General features: G+C 36.2%; 2 protein-coding genes across 5 annotated transcripts; one reads left to right on the top strand and one right to left on the bottom strand.

The window, feature by feature from the left end:
• The first annotated feature begins 1,315 nt into the window (after nt 1-1,315).
• LOC107404962 (ARF guanine-nucleotide exchange factor GNOM) lies at nt 1,316-8,479 on the top strand. Of its 4 annotated transcripts, none has more exons than XM_025071420.3 (5): nt 1,316-1,594; nt 2,195-2,253; nt 2,346-2,425; nt 2,750-3,589; nt 4,268-8,479. In XM_025071420.3, exons 4-5 carry the CDS (start codon nt 2,855-2,857, stop codon nt 7,928-7,930), a joined length of 4,398 nt encoding a protein of 1,465 aa, XP_024927188.1. In that variant the 5' UTR covers nt 1,316-1,594; nt 2,195-2,253; nt 2,346-2,425; nt 2,750-2,854; the 3' UTR covers nt 7,931-8,479. The 4 variants fall into 4 exon arrangements, with proteins under 4 accessions (XP_024927188.1, XP_048325410.1, XP_015876840.1 ...); XM_048469453.2 differs by having other exon boundaries at nt 2,108-2,253; XM_016021354.4 differs by lacking the exon at nt 2,195-2,253.
• Nucleotides 8,480-13,960: 5,481 nt separating this feature from the next.
• LOC107413410 (AT-hook motif nuclear-localized protein 15) lies at nt 13,961-16,197 on the bottom strand. Its single transcript, XM_016021355.4, has 2 exons — nt 15,928-16,197; nt 13,961-15,724 (listed from the first exon to the last, which is right to left on the bottom strand). The coding sequence occupies exon 2, from the start codon at nt 15,001-15,003 to the stop codon at nt 14,116-14,118; it is 888 nt and encodes a 295-aa protein (XP_015876841.2). The 5' UTR covers nt 15,004-15,724; nt 15,928-16,197; the 3' UTR covers nt 13,961-14,115.

The raw sequence follows: 16,197 nt of genomic DNA, 5'->3' as shown, positions 1-16,197 counted from the left end.
AACAACCGTTAAAACATATTACCTTTATCTAGACAGGATGCTTTTATGCTTTTTAGATCAAATAAACGGCATCCTAGTTTTCATACATATTTGTGATACAAAATTCATAATATATTTCATTATTTTGTATATGAATACAAGGAAAAAAATATAATAGGGAATTCTTGACGGTATTACATTCCTTTATGAATTACTATTAATTTCTCTCTCTCTCTCTCTCTCTCTCTTTCTCTCATTCTTTCCCAAAAAATACCCAAAAAAAATAATCATAAAGTATTTCTCTCATTTTTTCTCTAATTAATTTCTCTCTCTCTCTCTCTCTCTCTCTCTCTCTCTCTCTCTCTCTCTCTCTCTCTCTCTTTCTCTTATCTTCAATTCTATATATATATCTATACCCAAAAAAAAAAATTTTTATAAAAATTTTAAAAAAAATAAAAAATAAAAAACGACGTGTCGTCTGGGTGTCGTTCATCCCAGACGACATGTCGTTCAATCCATCTTCAACCCTCGTCCGGGTCGACCCGAACCCGCCTAAACCAGCACCGACCCGATTCTTGACCCGGTTATTTCTTCCACCTCCGGCCACCGATCAAGGCCAAACCGGTCCCATTTTTTTCCTCTCTTCGTTTCCTACTAATGCCCGATATCAATCTATCCTAAATCTTCAAAAAATAAACCCGCCTAAACCAGTACCGACCTGATTCTTCACCCGGCTATTTCTTCCACCTCCGGCCACCGATCAAGGCCAAACCGGTCCCATTTTTTTCCTCTCTTCATTTCCTACTAATGCCCAATATCAATCTATCCTAAATCTTCAAAAAATATAAACACAAAAAATATAAATAAAAACCCACTCCACGGCAACGAAAGAAATAAACATAAAGCCAAATCCACACAAAAACAACCCACATCGGTCCCACGGCAACAAATAAAGAAAAAGATTCAACCAATTACCTTATTCCCTGTGCTGAGATGAGATCCTAATGTTTGGCTTTTCCACGACAGCTTCGGTTTGGTTGTTTGTATTTGTGTGTTCGTGTATAAAGCCGTTTGTTTACTTTTTTTGTATTTGTATGAAAGTGTAAAAACGTTTAAAAAAGGAATAGTTGATTTTTGTTTGGTTTTAAAAATACTAGGATATGTAAGTAATTGTTTTTTATTTGAAGGTTATAAGAGGTATTAAGGGGTAAATCAAAAAAGAAATGAATTGAGGGGGTAAAATTCATGAAGCTCGGTCCTACGGTATTGGGCCAAATTCCCCTTTTCTTTTCCCTTTTTTTTGTTTTTTTAAGGGTCCCACTGGATTTAAGGCCGAACCTTATTATCGGACGGGTCAGAAATTCGGGCAAAAAGGAGAGAAATTTTACAGGTACGGGAAGGCCGCAGCGAAGGAGCGGTGGACCCTCGGCTGTGGAAATGGGTGTGTGATGGAATCCCAGTGAACCGTGAAACGTGGTGACTGACTGTTTTTTCGAGTCGAGTGGTTTCGGCAACCAAGGCCCAGCCCTACCGGGACTCTCTTTCTTCCTCATCGGGATCGTCTGGCCTCTGATTAGGGTTTCCACCATTCCCCCCCACCTTCTGCAAATCTCAGGTTCCCTCAATTCCCAGATTTGCATTCTACATTAATTTTCCATTAATCTAGGGTTTTGTCCTGTTCTATTTTATACAGTCAATTGGTTTGAATTTATAATAATTGTTTAAGGAAAAGTTTCTAGATTTTTTTTTTTTTTCTGAGAAGTTTAATATGTTTGTTGAAGAAATGATCTGTATGTGTGCAAATGTTCAATTCTTTTTTTTTTTTCCCCCAAAGTTGTTTCAAATTCAATTTTATTTTTCTTCAGTCATCAAAATGAAGATCTGTGATTTTTTTTTTTTTTTGGTTGGTTTAATCTGGTCGTTTACTAGGATCTAGCTTGAATTGATCCTTAAATAACTTGGGCTAATTTTTTTTTTTTATCAGATCTCTTAGTCACCTTGTATAATATAAGCATAATGTATCCCTGTCTTTGTGTATTGGGCACGTCAAACAATTGTGTTATAAGAATTATATTGCTGGTTTCAATGAATTTTGAATTTTCCTCCATGATCCAATCTGTTAGTGCAGTTTCTGTTCTCATGCTATCTCATCAACTGGGCTCTTGTCAAGATTGGTTGGATGTTTGTTGCATTTAAGGTCCTTTTTGTGATTCAGATACTGCCTTTGGATTAATGAAGAAAATTTATACTAGGCTGCTATATGGTTGTAGTAGGGTAAGATTCTGTATAATGTCATCTTTTAGGATACTTGTAAGTGGTAAAAACTGATTTTAAGGAATGACTAATTCTTTTGCCATTGGTTATAGAGGAAGAGTGATCAGACTCTGAGGACTGTTTCTGGGCTGTGGCACTGAATTGTTGGTTGCTCTACGGTGATAATAGAGTGGTACTGGTGCTATGCTTGCAGATTTGATAGTTGTAGAGTTTTTGGTTAGTTTGAGTTTTTTAACATTAATTGTCAAACCAAGTCAGCATAATTTAAGAGCACTATTCTGGTGGTACTTTTTGTTTTTGTATGTGAAATTTTATAGAGGCATTGATCCAGTTGAAGAGTGTTTGTCTTGTTAATGTTTCCTATGGTTGCTTCAAAGACTGCTTTTGCTATGTTTGAAAAAAAGAAACGATAGATGCTTCTCTTTGTACTTGCAGTACTTCAATTTGCTTATTAATATGCGAAATTTCTAATAAGTATTCCTTGGCATCTATGTAGATTGTGAAGATATGCTGTGCTTATGTTTCTTCACCTTCTGTGCTAAAGTTAGTGAATTTTAAATACGGGTAGAACTTAGTTCTATCTTAAGAATACTGTTCAAATATGGGGCGCTTGAAGCTGCAGACAGGAATCAAAGCAATCGAGGAAGAACCTGAGGACTTTGATGATACTTATTCCAATAAAACTACTTTAGCATGCATGATTAATTCAGAGATAGGAGCCGTATTGGCAGTTATGAGGAGAAACGTTAGATGGGGGGGCCGTTATGTGTCAGGTGATGACCAGCTGGAACACTCTCTAATTCAGTCTTTGAAGGCATTACGCAAGCAGATATTTTCATGGCAGCATCAGTGGCATACCATCAATCCTGCGGTATATCTCCAGCCATTTCTGGAAGTGATTCGATCAGATGAAACTGGTGCACCAATCACTGGTGTTGCTTTGTCATCTGTCTACAAGATCTTAACACTTGATGTGATTGATCAAAACACTGTAAATGTGGAAGACGCAATGAGCTTGTTGGTTGATGCTGTTACCAGCTGTCGATTTGAGGTTACTGATCCTGCATCAGAAGAAGTAGTACTGATGAAGATACTACAAGTACTTCTGGCTTGCATGAAGGGTAAAGCATCTATTATGTTGAGTAATCAGCATGTATGCACTATAGTCAATACATGCTTCCGCATCGTCCATCAAGCAGGGACAAAAGGTGAATTATTGCAGCGGATAGCTCGGAATACCATGCATGAACTTGTTAGATGTATTTTCTCACATCTCTCAGATGTTAACAACACAAAAGGTGCATTGGTAAATGGAACCAATACGAGCAAGCAGGAGGTATAAGTGCTTGACTCAGTCCTCTTTCTTGTTGAAAATTTTTCTCTTTCTCATGTTTATAGCGTTTGTTGGTGAGTGAAAGGAAACTTGTTATTGACATAAGAAGAATTATGAAAAGAAAAAATAAAAAAAGCTGAAGACAACTGAAACTGTTCCTGGACTTGTAATTAGTTGTCCATATAGTCACTGATTTGTGCCTTACGGTGAATCTTATGACAGGAAAGGAAGTTAGGTTAGCAAACTGTTTCATTTTTTGAATCAGCTTTTGAACTGGAAAAATTTTTCCTAGAAAGTAAAATTTTCAACTTGTTTGTATTCCTATTGTATCTATGGGTAATTGAGAAACAAACATATAAAAAGTTCCTTCACTTAATTTCCTTTTTCCATAGAAAGAAAGAACTAAGTATGTTTAGATTGCAAATAATAGAAGGGTCTGATGCTTTGCATTTAATTGGCTTTGTCTATTTAGTGATTATATATTTATGTTATATGTCATATCGGGGGGCCTTGACTTTGTTTCTGGAGAAGAAACAAGTGCTATTCTGGGCGATTAGTAATGCTGGCATATATCATTATCTGTTAAATAAATCTGGGAAGACAATGACGTGATATTTCTGATATCTAGAGTTGAAATTATTTCACTATTCTTCATAAATGTATTTGGACAATGTTTTGCAGATTGCTGGGCTTAACAATGAGCATGCATTTCAAAGTAGACAATTGGATAATGGCAATATGAGTTCTGAATATGATGGTCAGTCATTATCCTTGAATCTTGCTTCCAACACTTCAATGGGTGCAGAAGCGGCTGGGTTAGATGGAGATACAATTGGAGCTGGTACTGGCAAAAGCACTGTTCCATATGACTTGCATCTCATGACTGAGCCATATGGAGTTCCCTGCATGGTGGAAATATTTCACTTCCTTTGCTCTTTGTTAAATGTTGTTGAGCACATGGGAATGGATCCTAGATCAAATACCATAGCATTTGATGAAGACGTGCCTCTTTTTGCATTGGGTTTGATTAATTCCGCTATAGAGTTGGGTGGGCCCTCCATACATCAACACCCTAGGTTATTAAGTTTAATACAGGATGAATTGTTTCGTAATCTAATGCAGTTTGGCCTTTCAATGAGTCCACTTATTCTTTCAATGGTATGCAGCATTGTTCTTAATCTGTATCACCATTTGCGTACTGAACTCAAACTACAGCTTGAGGCATTCTTTTCATGTGTGATTTTGAGGCTTGCACAAAGCAGATATGGAGCGTCTTACCAGCAGCAGGAGGTTGCTATGGAGGCTCTTGTTGATTTCTGCAGACAGAAGACATTTATGGTAGAGATGTATGCTAATTTAGATTGTGACATAACATGCAGTAATGTCTTTGAAGACCTTGCTAATCTTTTGTCCAAGAGTGCTTTCCCTGTCAACTGCCCATTGTCATCAATGCACATTCTTGCGCTGGATGGTCTTATTGCTGTTATTCAGGGAATGGCTGAGAGGGTAAGTAATGGGTCAGCTGGATCAGAATATACCCCTGTGACTCTGGAAGAATATACCCCGTTTTGGATGGTGAAGTGTGACAACTACAATGATCCAGACCATTGGGTTTTATTTGTTCGCCGAAGAAAATATATCAAGAGGAGGTTGATGATTGGAGCCGATCACTTTAATCGCGACCCCAAAAAAGGATTAGAGTTCCTTCAAGGAACGCATCTCTTGCCTGACAAACTTGATCCTCAAAGCGTGGCCTGCTTTTTCAGGTATACTTCTGGGTTGGATAAGAATCTTGTCGGGGATTTCCTGGGAAATCATGATGAGTTTTGTGTTCAGGTTCTTCATGAATTTGCTGGGACTTTTGATTTCCAAGACATGAATTTGGATACTGCATTACGACTTTTTTTAGAAACATTCCGACTGCCTGGAGAATCACAAAAAATACAGAGGGTTCTTGAGGCATTCTCAGAGAGATATTATGAGCAGTCACCACATATCCTGGTTAACAAGGATGCTGCTCTGCTATTATCATATTCTCTCATAATGCTGAATACAGACCAGCACAATGTACAAGTGAAGAAGAAAATGACAGAAGAGGACTTCATCCGGAATAACCGGCACATCAATGGAGGCAATGACCTGCCTAGAGAATTCCTATCAGAGTTGTACCACTCAATATGCAAGAATGAGATCCGCACAATTCCAGAACAAGGTGCCGGTTTTCCTGAAATGACCCCTAGCCGTTGGATTGACCTAATGCACAAATCCAAGAAATCTGCCCCATATATTGTATCAGATTCCAGGCCCTACCTTGACCATGACATGTTTGCTATAATGTCAGGGCCAACAATTGCTGCCATCTCTGTGGTATTTGATCATGCTGAGCATGAGGAGGTCTATCAAACATGTATTGATGGATTCCTAGCTGTAGCTAAGATCTCAGCATGCCATCATCTTGAAGATGTGCTGGATGATCTGGTTGTGTCACTCTGTAAGTTCACGACATTGTTGAACCCATCATCTGTTGAGGAGCCTGTGCTAGCTTTTGGTGATGATGCAAAAGCCAGAATAGCAACTGTCACAGTTTTCACTATTGCCAATAGGTACGGTGATTATATTCGTACCGGTTGGAGAAATATTCTGGACTGCATTTTAAGGTTGCACAAGCTTGGCCTTCTTCCAGCTCGTGTGGCCAGTGACGCAGCTGATGAGACAGAGCTGTCTGCTGACACTGGACAGGGAAAGCCTCTAACGAATTCTCTATCCTCTGCTCATCTGCCTTCCATGGGTACTCCAAGGAGGTCATCTGGATTGATGGGACGGTTTAGTCAGCTTTTATCTCTTGACACAGAGGAGCCAAGATCTCAACCTACGGAACAACAACTTGCTGCTCATCAACGCACCCTTCAGACAATTCAAAACTGTCATATTGACAGCATATTTACTGAGAGTAAGTTTTTGCAAGCTGAATCTTTATTGCAGCTTGCACGAGCACTGATTTGGGCTGCAGGGCGCCCCCAAAAAGGGAATAGCTCTCCTGAGGATGAGGATACTGCAGTTTTCTGCTTGGAATTGCTAATTGCAATTACCTTGAATAACAGGGATAGGATTGTGCTGCTGTGGCAGGGTGTATATGATTACATAGCCAACATTGTTCAGTCTACTGTCATGCCCTGTGCCCTGGTTGAGAAGGCTGTTTTTGGACTTCTCCGTATTTGTCAGCGGCTGCTTCCTTACAAAGAGAACCTTGCAGATGAACTTTTGAGATCACTGCAACTTGTTCTGAAACTTGATGCCCGGGTTGCTGATGCATACTGTGAGCAAATTACGCAGGAAGTCAGTCGCCTTGTTAAAGCAAATGCCTCTCATATCAGATCCCAACTGGGTTGGCGGACGATTACCTCCCTACTCTCCATCACTGCCAGGCACCCTGAAGCCTCAGAAGCGGGATTTGATGCATTATTTTTTATCATGTCTGATGGGGCACACTTGTTGCCAGCCAATTATGTTCTCTGTGTTGACGCATCAAGGCAGTTTGCTGAATCTCGTGTTGGACAGGCAGAGCGTTCTGTTCGAGCACTGGATCTTATGGCTGGTTCTGTTGATTGTTTAGCACAGTGGGCCTGTGAGGGTAAGGAAGCAATGGGAGAGGAGGAAGCTGTGAAGATGACTCAGGATATTGGGGAGATGTGGTTTCGGCTCATTCAGGGACTGAGAAAAGTTTGTTTGGACCAGAGAGAAGATGTTAGAAATCATGCTATACTGTCTTTGCAAAAGTGCTTGACGAGAGTGGATGGGATACATCTTTCTCATGGTTTATGGTTACAATGTTTTGATCTAGTGATCTTTACAATGCTGGATGACTTACTTGAAATTACGCAAGGACACCCAAAGGACTATCGGAACATGGAAGGATCACTTGTCCTTGCGATGAAGCTCTTGCCCAAAGTGTTTTTGCAGTTGCTTCCTGACCTATCTCAGTTAACAACCTTCTGCAAATTATGGCTTGGTGTTCTTGGTCGATTGGAAAAGTATATGAAGGTGAAAATTAGAGGTAAAAAAAGTGAGAAACTTCAGGAACTAGTACCTGAGTTGCTCAAGAATACCTTGCTTGTCATGAAGACAAAAGGTGTGCTTGTGCAAAGAAGTGCACTGGGAGGGGACAGCTTATGGGAGCTGACATGGCTTCATGTTAACAACATTGCTCCATCCTTGCAATCCGAGGTTTTCCCTGATCAAAATTTGGAGCATTCACACAGTAAGCAAGGTGAAGCAGGGGAAGATATAACATCTGATGAAATGGGCCATGTACCTTCAACTGAAGGTGCTGCTGGTGGTGGTTAGCCTGTTATACAATATATTGCCAATGTCATGGCGATGCATGTTCATAAATTACTAAGCAAACTCGGTCCCTACCATTTGAGTTATTTATAAGGTGTAAAATACTGAAGCTAGCGGACCGCATGTTGATTCTTGTTGGAGAGTTGCCAAAAGCAGCAGATTGGCACGCATGGAAGGAATCCTGTATCTAGTTGAATGAAAAGCCAACCAGATAGATTGGTCAGTTTCCTTTGTTACAATATCCTTAGTCATTGAACCGGTTTTCCCTCATGTTTTTCCTCCGCAAAACTTTATTATGGTTGATGTCAAGATAAATAGTGGTTTTTCCCTAATGAGATGTTACACTGGCCTTGTAGTAAGGTACTTTTATAGGCTGAGAATTTGATCACCCTTTTGTTTTTTAATTCTGTCACATTGAGAAATCGCAAGGGAAAGAAGTTGCTCTCTTCCAGAATGTAAGAAATTCATCAATAGTTTTTATATCGGCTTGCTTATTGTTTGTACAGAACTGGTTTGTTACTTTGTACTGCTGAGAAGTATATTTTTCACTCACCAATGATACTAAAATGTGTTACTGGCTTGAAATAAAATTTGTTAATTAATTCTCATCGAGGTGGCGGTGGACTTGTATTTTTGACAAGTTAATGTTAAAAAAGATCGGTTAAAAATTCCAAACCTTAACGAGACTTGATTTTGTAGTCCTTTCTCATTTTTGTGGGATTTAGAAATAGCTGAAAGCAATTCCTTATCGAAGTTCCGCTACTTGTGGGTAAAGCAGGTGTTTAAATTTCAATGGTTAGGTTGAGGAGTCATCATCATACCATAGGATTCCCAAGGAAAAGCACCACAGACTTTCGATCATTGGCAATTGTGTACATAAAATATGAAAATAGAAATATATTATAATAATTATTTTGTTATTTTAATAATTGTAGCTGCGATTTGCATTGCGTGCTTCTTGGCGTAACGTAGATTACCCAAAACAAAAAAAAAACAAAAAAAAGGTAAGAGTTTATTTTTAAAATTTTAATATATAAAAATAATATAATTAAATATTTTAATTATAATTTATCATATAAATTCATTATAACAAACAACAAAATTCATAATAAAAATAAAAATAAAAGAGATATTATCTGGAATGAAATGCTAATTAACAATCCAATCCCTGTATTTGTTTGTTCGTCTTTTTCTTTTTTGTTTTTTTGTTTTTTTTTTTTTTTTTTTGGTTGAACAATCCACCTAAAATTGAGTAAATTGACAAAATCAAATCTAATAAGAAGCTAAAATCCATAAAATAAGTGATAATTAAAAGTGTGTGTGTGTGTGTGTATGGGTACATATATAATATATAGCGTTTTTGTAAAATAATTATAAAAAAGAAAAATAAAATTGGAAGATAATATGATGATGATAAACCGATATTATTGTTCACTAAAGGCAATTTCTGGTCGCCTTCCACTGTCTCTAGTATGATGTAAAGTCCTTTTGGCACTGTTCAATTACCCAAACATTGGAACCCTTGAGTCATTCTGTGGTATCAAACTGTGGTTTTGCTTAGTCAATTCTTGAATAGTGCACTGTCTGTCTACCTACTATTACCAAAAAAGGCAAAAACTGAGAGAATAGTCTACCTACAAAAAGACAAAAAACAAGAAAAGAAAAACACATACCGACAGCTGCCACGTTTAATTAGAAAATAATCACATGTTATTTTTCAATAATACTTTTAAGAAAATTCCAAAAATTATAGTACGCCGCCGTGCACACGGAGTTGCATATATCTTACCTTCCAAGAAATAAATATATCTTTATTTATTTATTAATAACGATTTATTTTATAAAATATTTATCAATTTTATTTATCAAATCATTTCATTTATTTCTTTATTCATTTTTACATTTAAATTTGTTTATCCATATTTATTTATTTCTTGCAAAAATTTTCATGCTAAAATTAGATAGATATATTAATCTAATATCATATCATTTAATAAATATTTTAATTATATTACATGTACATATATTTTTTTCAATTTTTTTATAACTAATAAAATTAGTAGAAATTTAATTTTTTTAAAACTAATAATTTTGATGTATATAAATATTTATTTTGAAATAAAAAAGCAGAAGTCTATTAATTTAGATTCCCATCTATATAAAAAAAAATATGTAAAAAAAATTATTCTCATTTATAAAACTATTATTTTAAAAAAACAACTTTAATTTTTTTAAAAAATATAAAATATAAATCTATCTTTGATTCATTACATAAAACTAAATTTGATTACTTACGAATCATAAGTTTTCCATTTTAAAAATTTGATTCCAAAAAACTAATTTTTTAAAATTTAATTTTTTTAAAAATTTTAACACGTGGGGGTTAGGTGTCAAATTTTCTTATCCACCGCCTCTTGAATTTAATTTTTCAAAGTAAAGCTTAAGCGTTGAACTTTCTTCTTATCCATCAGCTTTTGAATTTAATTTCTAAAACCCAACAAAACAAAGAATAAGAACTAGTAGCTTCCGGTTAGTAATCACTTTCATATGATGTTTGTCAACATTTTTCTAGTGTCTTTAGAGCAATTTGGCAATTTGCATCAAGATGTTTATCCACATTTTCTCAGTCCTACAGCAATTTGCATTGAGTCGACTTCTTGTTCATGCTTTTACATCATCATGATTAAATTCAAAACCGGACCCTCTTACTGCTCTTTTTTCTTTTTCTTTTTTTTTTTTTCTTTTTTTTTTTTAATCTTGTCTATTAATGAGTTCTGGTCGTTGCAAAATCTTATAACAGAAAATACCCATATGATAATTTGCAGATTCCAATCGATGATGCCAATCTATATCATTGTTAAATAAAACTTAATAAATTAATAGATATTAACAAATAAAATATGATAATATATAATAAATTGATTGAAAAGGAATATTTAGGTAAATTTGTTACTTTCATAATATTAAAAATACTTATTTTTTTTATTTATTCTTGTATTAATTTGTTATTTTTCAATTTAATTGTCCTATTTGCAAAATTTAAAAAATAAAAAATATTTATTATTTAAAATCTAAATCAAATTTATATTTTTGTACATTCAACAAATCACCTGATTAAATAATAAGACATGATCATTTAAACGATAAATTCATACTTATCTAGTGATCTATTTTCACACACAAAATCTTGAAATCTTAACGGCTACGTTCGAAATGACTAAATTTTACAAACATAAACACAAACACGATTCAACGGATTCGTTGCCAAGTTATTCTTTCAAAAAGTCAAAAAACATCTACCAGCCACAAGACCAAAACCTGAAATCAATCTGTCCAATCGATCTGTATAATTCTAGCATTTCGACTTTAATACAGGAATGTCCCAGTCCAACTTAATTCAATTTTTGAAAGTAGAGCACAAACATTAATCCAAAAAAAAAAAAAAAAAAAGATATTAAAAGCATCAGACTTGTTACAACACCAAATTAAGCAAGCAAAACAAATGTAGTAACTTTGTAACGATGGCTATTGGATCGATGCAAAACTACAAAAACTTAAAGCCATTGGCCATCACAGCCTTCACAACAATGCTAAATTACGATCAAACAAGTAAACTAGGAGTTTATGTTGTCAAATAATATATAGCTGAAAATTGCAATAGTATTATCTTTTACCAGCTCATTTCATTGAGAGAGTTGAGTAGTTTGAGAATAGTTTGAGAATCGAGAAGGGATCATCAAAGAGCGAAGCTTGAAAAGGTGATGAAGAGGAAGCAAACCGTTTGAAATTATATTCAGTCAAAACCAACTATAAGAGCGGAAGCAAAAGTTCCTACTACTAACTAGGGAAATAAGGAGCAGATGACCAAACATTTAGTTTGCTTGACGGAAGATAATATTGCTGGAATAAGCATTCAGAATATGTAGTCTTATTCGCGAAAAAACCATCAAAGATTTGCAAATGAGATTGATACACATAACGAGAAAACATGTTACAGCCGTCAGTACAACATTTTGGGGTTAAAAGTGTACAAAGTAATCAGTAATCAACAAATGCCAAAGATATATTGTTGACATAGTTTTTGGAAAAGAGAGCTTCATGTGCACATCCCTTTCACAAGAATAACTCCTGGCTGATCAATTCTAAGGCAAGCACCAGTATCTCTTTCATCTAAAACATTCACGAATTCCTATTCTACATATACATGATAAAGGATTTTGAAAGCAACATTACTAAACTTATGTTTGAGCAATGATATGGGCAACAACAACATGACACCTTATTTTTAACTAATTTTTGTCACCTTTTTGGCTGAACCCATACACAGTACACTAACAAGTCAAAAATAGTTTGCCAAGTCATCATTGCCTAACTTATGCTAAGCTACTCGCTTAGGAGAATATTATATAATATAAACCATGTCTTCCAAGTGTTGGAAATTTCATAAAATATGTAATTTACAAAAGCAATCTATTTCTCTGAGGCTTTTATTAAAGTTAGGTTAACTTATCAGCTACCAACACAGCACAAATTGAAGATTTTTAATATCATTCTATGTTAATAACCTATCCATTCTGTGCGTATAACATGGAAAATTCTATTTTGTTCCAACATCAAACAATCTATTATCATATACAGAAAATAACAAACAATTAATCCCTTAACATGTTTCAAAATGTCCATTCTATTAGATTTTGTTTATCGATAACTATGCACATGTGTTTCTCATTTTAAACTAAAAATAAACTATCGTATAATTGATAGGACAAGAATAATGAAGAGAAAGCACCCCAAAATTGTAATAACTATTTGATATATGATAACCTAAAGGAATGTCTAAATCTAACCAAGCATTCAACCAGGTTGTAAAATTCAACACATAACTTCTAAATCTCAAAAAAGGAATTCGATCTAATCCCCTCTAAAAACATGCATGCAAGTTGCAACCAAAATGTCACCAAAAAAATTAATATCAACCTGCCCATGTCAATATATATCCTACACTATGTAAACAGCATGAACGTCCTTTTCGAAATAAACAAGTCATTTAAAAACCCAAACCAACATTAATTACGCCATACCTAACTGCAGTCACATTTTAATTCCGAATGACAGTACTTAAGATATTGAACCCAACTTATACTGCTAATAAAGTCTCAACTCTCATACATACCCATGTAACTAGTAGGTCCAAACATATTTATCAAATACGTTGAAAATACCATGTTTTTCATCCCATCAAATTTGTCCAATTCAAACCATCACATGAACTATTTATCAACCTTAGTAAACCAAACTGAACCTCACCATGTCTATATGGAGCTACATGCCTCTCCAACTCTTTGTGCAATTAGCTAGTTCTCCTGTCTCTAGTTGATAATTAATGGTATGCTAAAACAGTACAAGTAGAAGCCAAAAGTACCACGGTTCTCTAGCCAATGGTATAGGTAGGATGCAAATTTTTGTCCATGACCAGTCGTCAAATTCACTAGACTCGGTCAAATATGACCACCCCAACCCCCCCTCTTTCATGCAAGACGGTTGGTCGCCCTAAACCTAAAGTCCTAGCAGGCGTAAGTATACATACATATAATTACTTATGCACTCATGACAACCATTTTAAAAGCAGTACAGATGCAAACCCGATTAATTAATATTGTCAGTGAATACAGGAGATGGATTTTGTTTTTTAGCTTACGAACCCATTGGATTCAAAAAACCATCCATTTTTCGGAAAATAAAGATGAAATTATTGCTTTTCAAAGCATGATTAAGAGGTGCAATTAGAGAACAAAAATGAGCTCACCATAAATATAGAGGAATAGCACAAACCCTCCACTAAAATTTAGTAGCTCTATCCAACTCCGTTCTTGATCCACTACTACTGCTTTCTTTGGCCAACACCATCATCTAGAATGATTAATACTTCCAGAAAATAACTCGGATTAGAAACAAACAAAAAATGGCCCACAAATTTTGAACGTATTTGGCTAAAATTAGAGAAATAAATTGAGATTTCACAATCAAAAGATATAAACACAAAAATAAAAATAAAAATAAAAAAGTTCTAACCTCTTGCTTACTTTTGTTACAAGTAAACTATCGAAGAAAAAAAAAGGCAAAAAAAAAAAAAAAAAAAAAAACATTTTGCACAAAAGTCAGCTGCTAAAATCCAAATTCTCTCCAACTCAGTAAGATGGAGGTGGTGGTGGGGGTCTAGGTGGAGGACCCCAAAACATTTCATGACCCATTTGACCATTGGGAAGCAAATTCGGATGCAAATTGTATATGGGCAATGAAGCTTGTTGTTCACCGCCTCCCAAGCTCTGAGAACTCGAATTCCCACCGGATTGTTGCTCTACTTGCATTCCTTCTCCTCCTGCAGCAGCCTCCTCATCATCTTCCGTAGGCAATCTCTCATAGGTTGCATTTGTAAATGTTGCCCCTATAATTATCACCGGCCCTGACGCCATCAGCGCACCTGCCACCGTACCACCGACGACCTGCCCTTGTCCGCCAGCTAAGTAAACCGTCAATCCACTCGCACCCGGCGGAGAAGGGGAAGGTAAGAAAGCACCCGACAACGACAATATCTCGAATCTTCCATGGAGTGCAATGATTCCTCCGGGGGCAGCAGGTTGTCTGAGAGTAACATTGGTGACAATGCCACTACCACTGAGGACAGAGACACCTCTATGTCTTCTATTAGCGAAGTTGGCTATGCTTTCGACTATGTCGTTCCCATTGCTGATTTCCAATACATGGCTTCGGAGAGCATTGGGGCTCTCTTTGGTAATCACAAGTGGAGGTTTGGGTTTGTTTTTCGACCCCGGTGGTCGGCCTCGTGACCGGCGGTTACCGCTGCTGCTTCCTGGGTCCATGGTGACTGTGTTTGCGTCTTCTTCAGCATCTTTGTCTTCGTCCTCGAGTTGGTTTTGCTTGCTGTTGTTGCTGCTATTGGTTGGAGTTGTGTTGCTGTTTTCTTCGTTTGTGTTTCTCAGCTGAAGCGAAGGTGGTGAAGACATTGGGTCTATTCCTCTAATGGCTACATTTCCAGCCCACCATCTATTTGCCATCAGGACAAAACAAAAAAAGAAAGAGAAAATACCCAAAAATGGAAGATAGATGGAGCAATAAAAAAAACCTAAATTTTCTCTTTCTTAACCAGATGATGACAAATTAAAAATAAAAATTCAGTTACCCAATTGTGAAGCAAGCTCCAGTACACCAACCACAGAATAATAAAGGAGAAAATTATCCAGCTTTTTTCTTTTCTCTTTTTTCCTTTGTTCCTTCTTTTTTTTTTTTTTTTTTTCTCTTTGTTCGCTTGCTTGCTTGTGATAGATTGAGATCTCTAATACGGAATCACTCCAAATCCAACAGATACAATCCAAAATCTTATCCTTTTTTTTTTTCCTCCCTAAAAACCAAAGCCCTACCCCAAATATCTATATTTGCATGACAGAATCAGACATTACATAGATATGGGTCTTCTTTGTTTTGCATGAAAACCCTAACCTTTCACTTCCCCAAAAAACCCATAGAAAAAAATCAGCAGATCCATATCAAAAATCCAAAAAGCTCGAAAAACCCACTTCTTTAAACCCCAAAGGGTATCCAAAGATCTAATCTTTCAACCACTTCAAGAACCGCAAAGAACGATACAGAGACAATAACCCCCGCTAACTACACGTGTCAAGCTCCATACACATAGATAGAGGGATAAAGATGAGGAAGGCAACTGGATGTGGCTTTGTACCTTTCCCTCTTTCAGGTGAAGCCTATATTACGCAAAGCCTGTGTTGGTTTAGTACAAGCAAAGCAGTAGCGCAAGTTATGGCAGTCTCAATACCCGTCCGAGCAGCAGAGAGAAAAAAAAGAAAAAAACAAAAGAGAAACAAAAAAGAGAAAGAGAGAGCTGAAAGAAGGAAAGAAGGGTTTAAGTTCTCTGGGGACCCCTCATAAGTTTATTATGAGGCATCCGAAAACTTTTCTTTTACCTGTTCTGGGGGGTGGAGGGTGGGCGTACGCTTAGGACCCAGCACTCACTAGGCGTATGATAAGGATTCCTGTACTTAAAAATCTCTGTAAAAAGAGGTTTTGCAGAGCATTTGTGGGTATTTTTTTTTTTTTTTTTCTTTTTGCTCTTTGTCTCCCCGATAAGCGGTTTTTGCCCTTTTTGTGTCTCTACTCTTCTACAAGTTCCAAGCTCGGTTTTTCTCTTTTGGAGAATGAGAGAGAGAGAGAGAGAGAGAGAGAGAGAACCTTTT

Source organism: Ziziphus jujuba, chromosome 8 (genome assembly GCF_031755915.1).
Source record: "Ziziphus jujuba cultivar Dongzao chromosome 8, ASM3175591v1".
In the NCBI taxonomy this organism is placed as follows: Eukaryota; Viridiplantae; Streptophyta; class Magnoliopsida; order Rosales; family Rhamnaceae; genus Ziziphus; species Ziziphus jujuba.
The sequence above is the reverse complement of the archived record's forward strand: the minus strand, read 5'-3'. Positions and strand labels throughout refer to the sequence as shown.

Excerpts from the sequence above, each read along its gene's own strand:
- LOC107413410 (XM_016021355.4), bottom strand. The coding sequence starts at position 15,003 with ATGGCAAATAGATGGTGGGCTGGAAATGTAGCCATTAGAGGAATAGAC.
- LOC107404962 (XM_016021352.4), top strand. The coding sequence starts at position 2,855 with ATGGGGCGCTTGAAGCTGCAGACAGGAATCAAAGCAATCGAGGAAGAA. Across the intron at positions 3,590-4,267 it reads CCAATACGAGCAAGCAGGAG|ATTGCTGGGCTTAACAATGA; the intron begins GTATAAGTGCTT and ends AATGTTTTGCAG.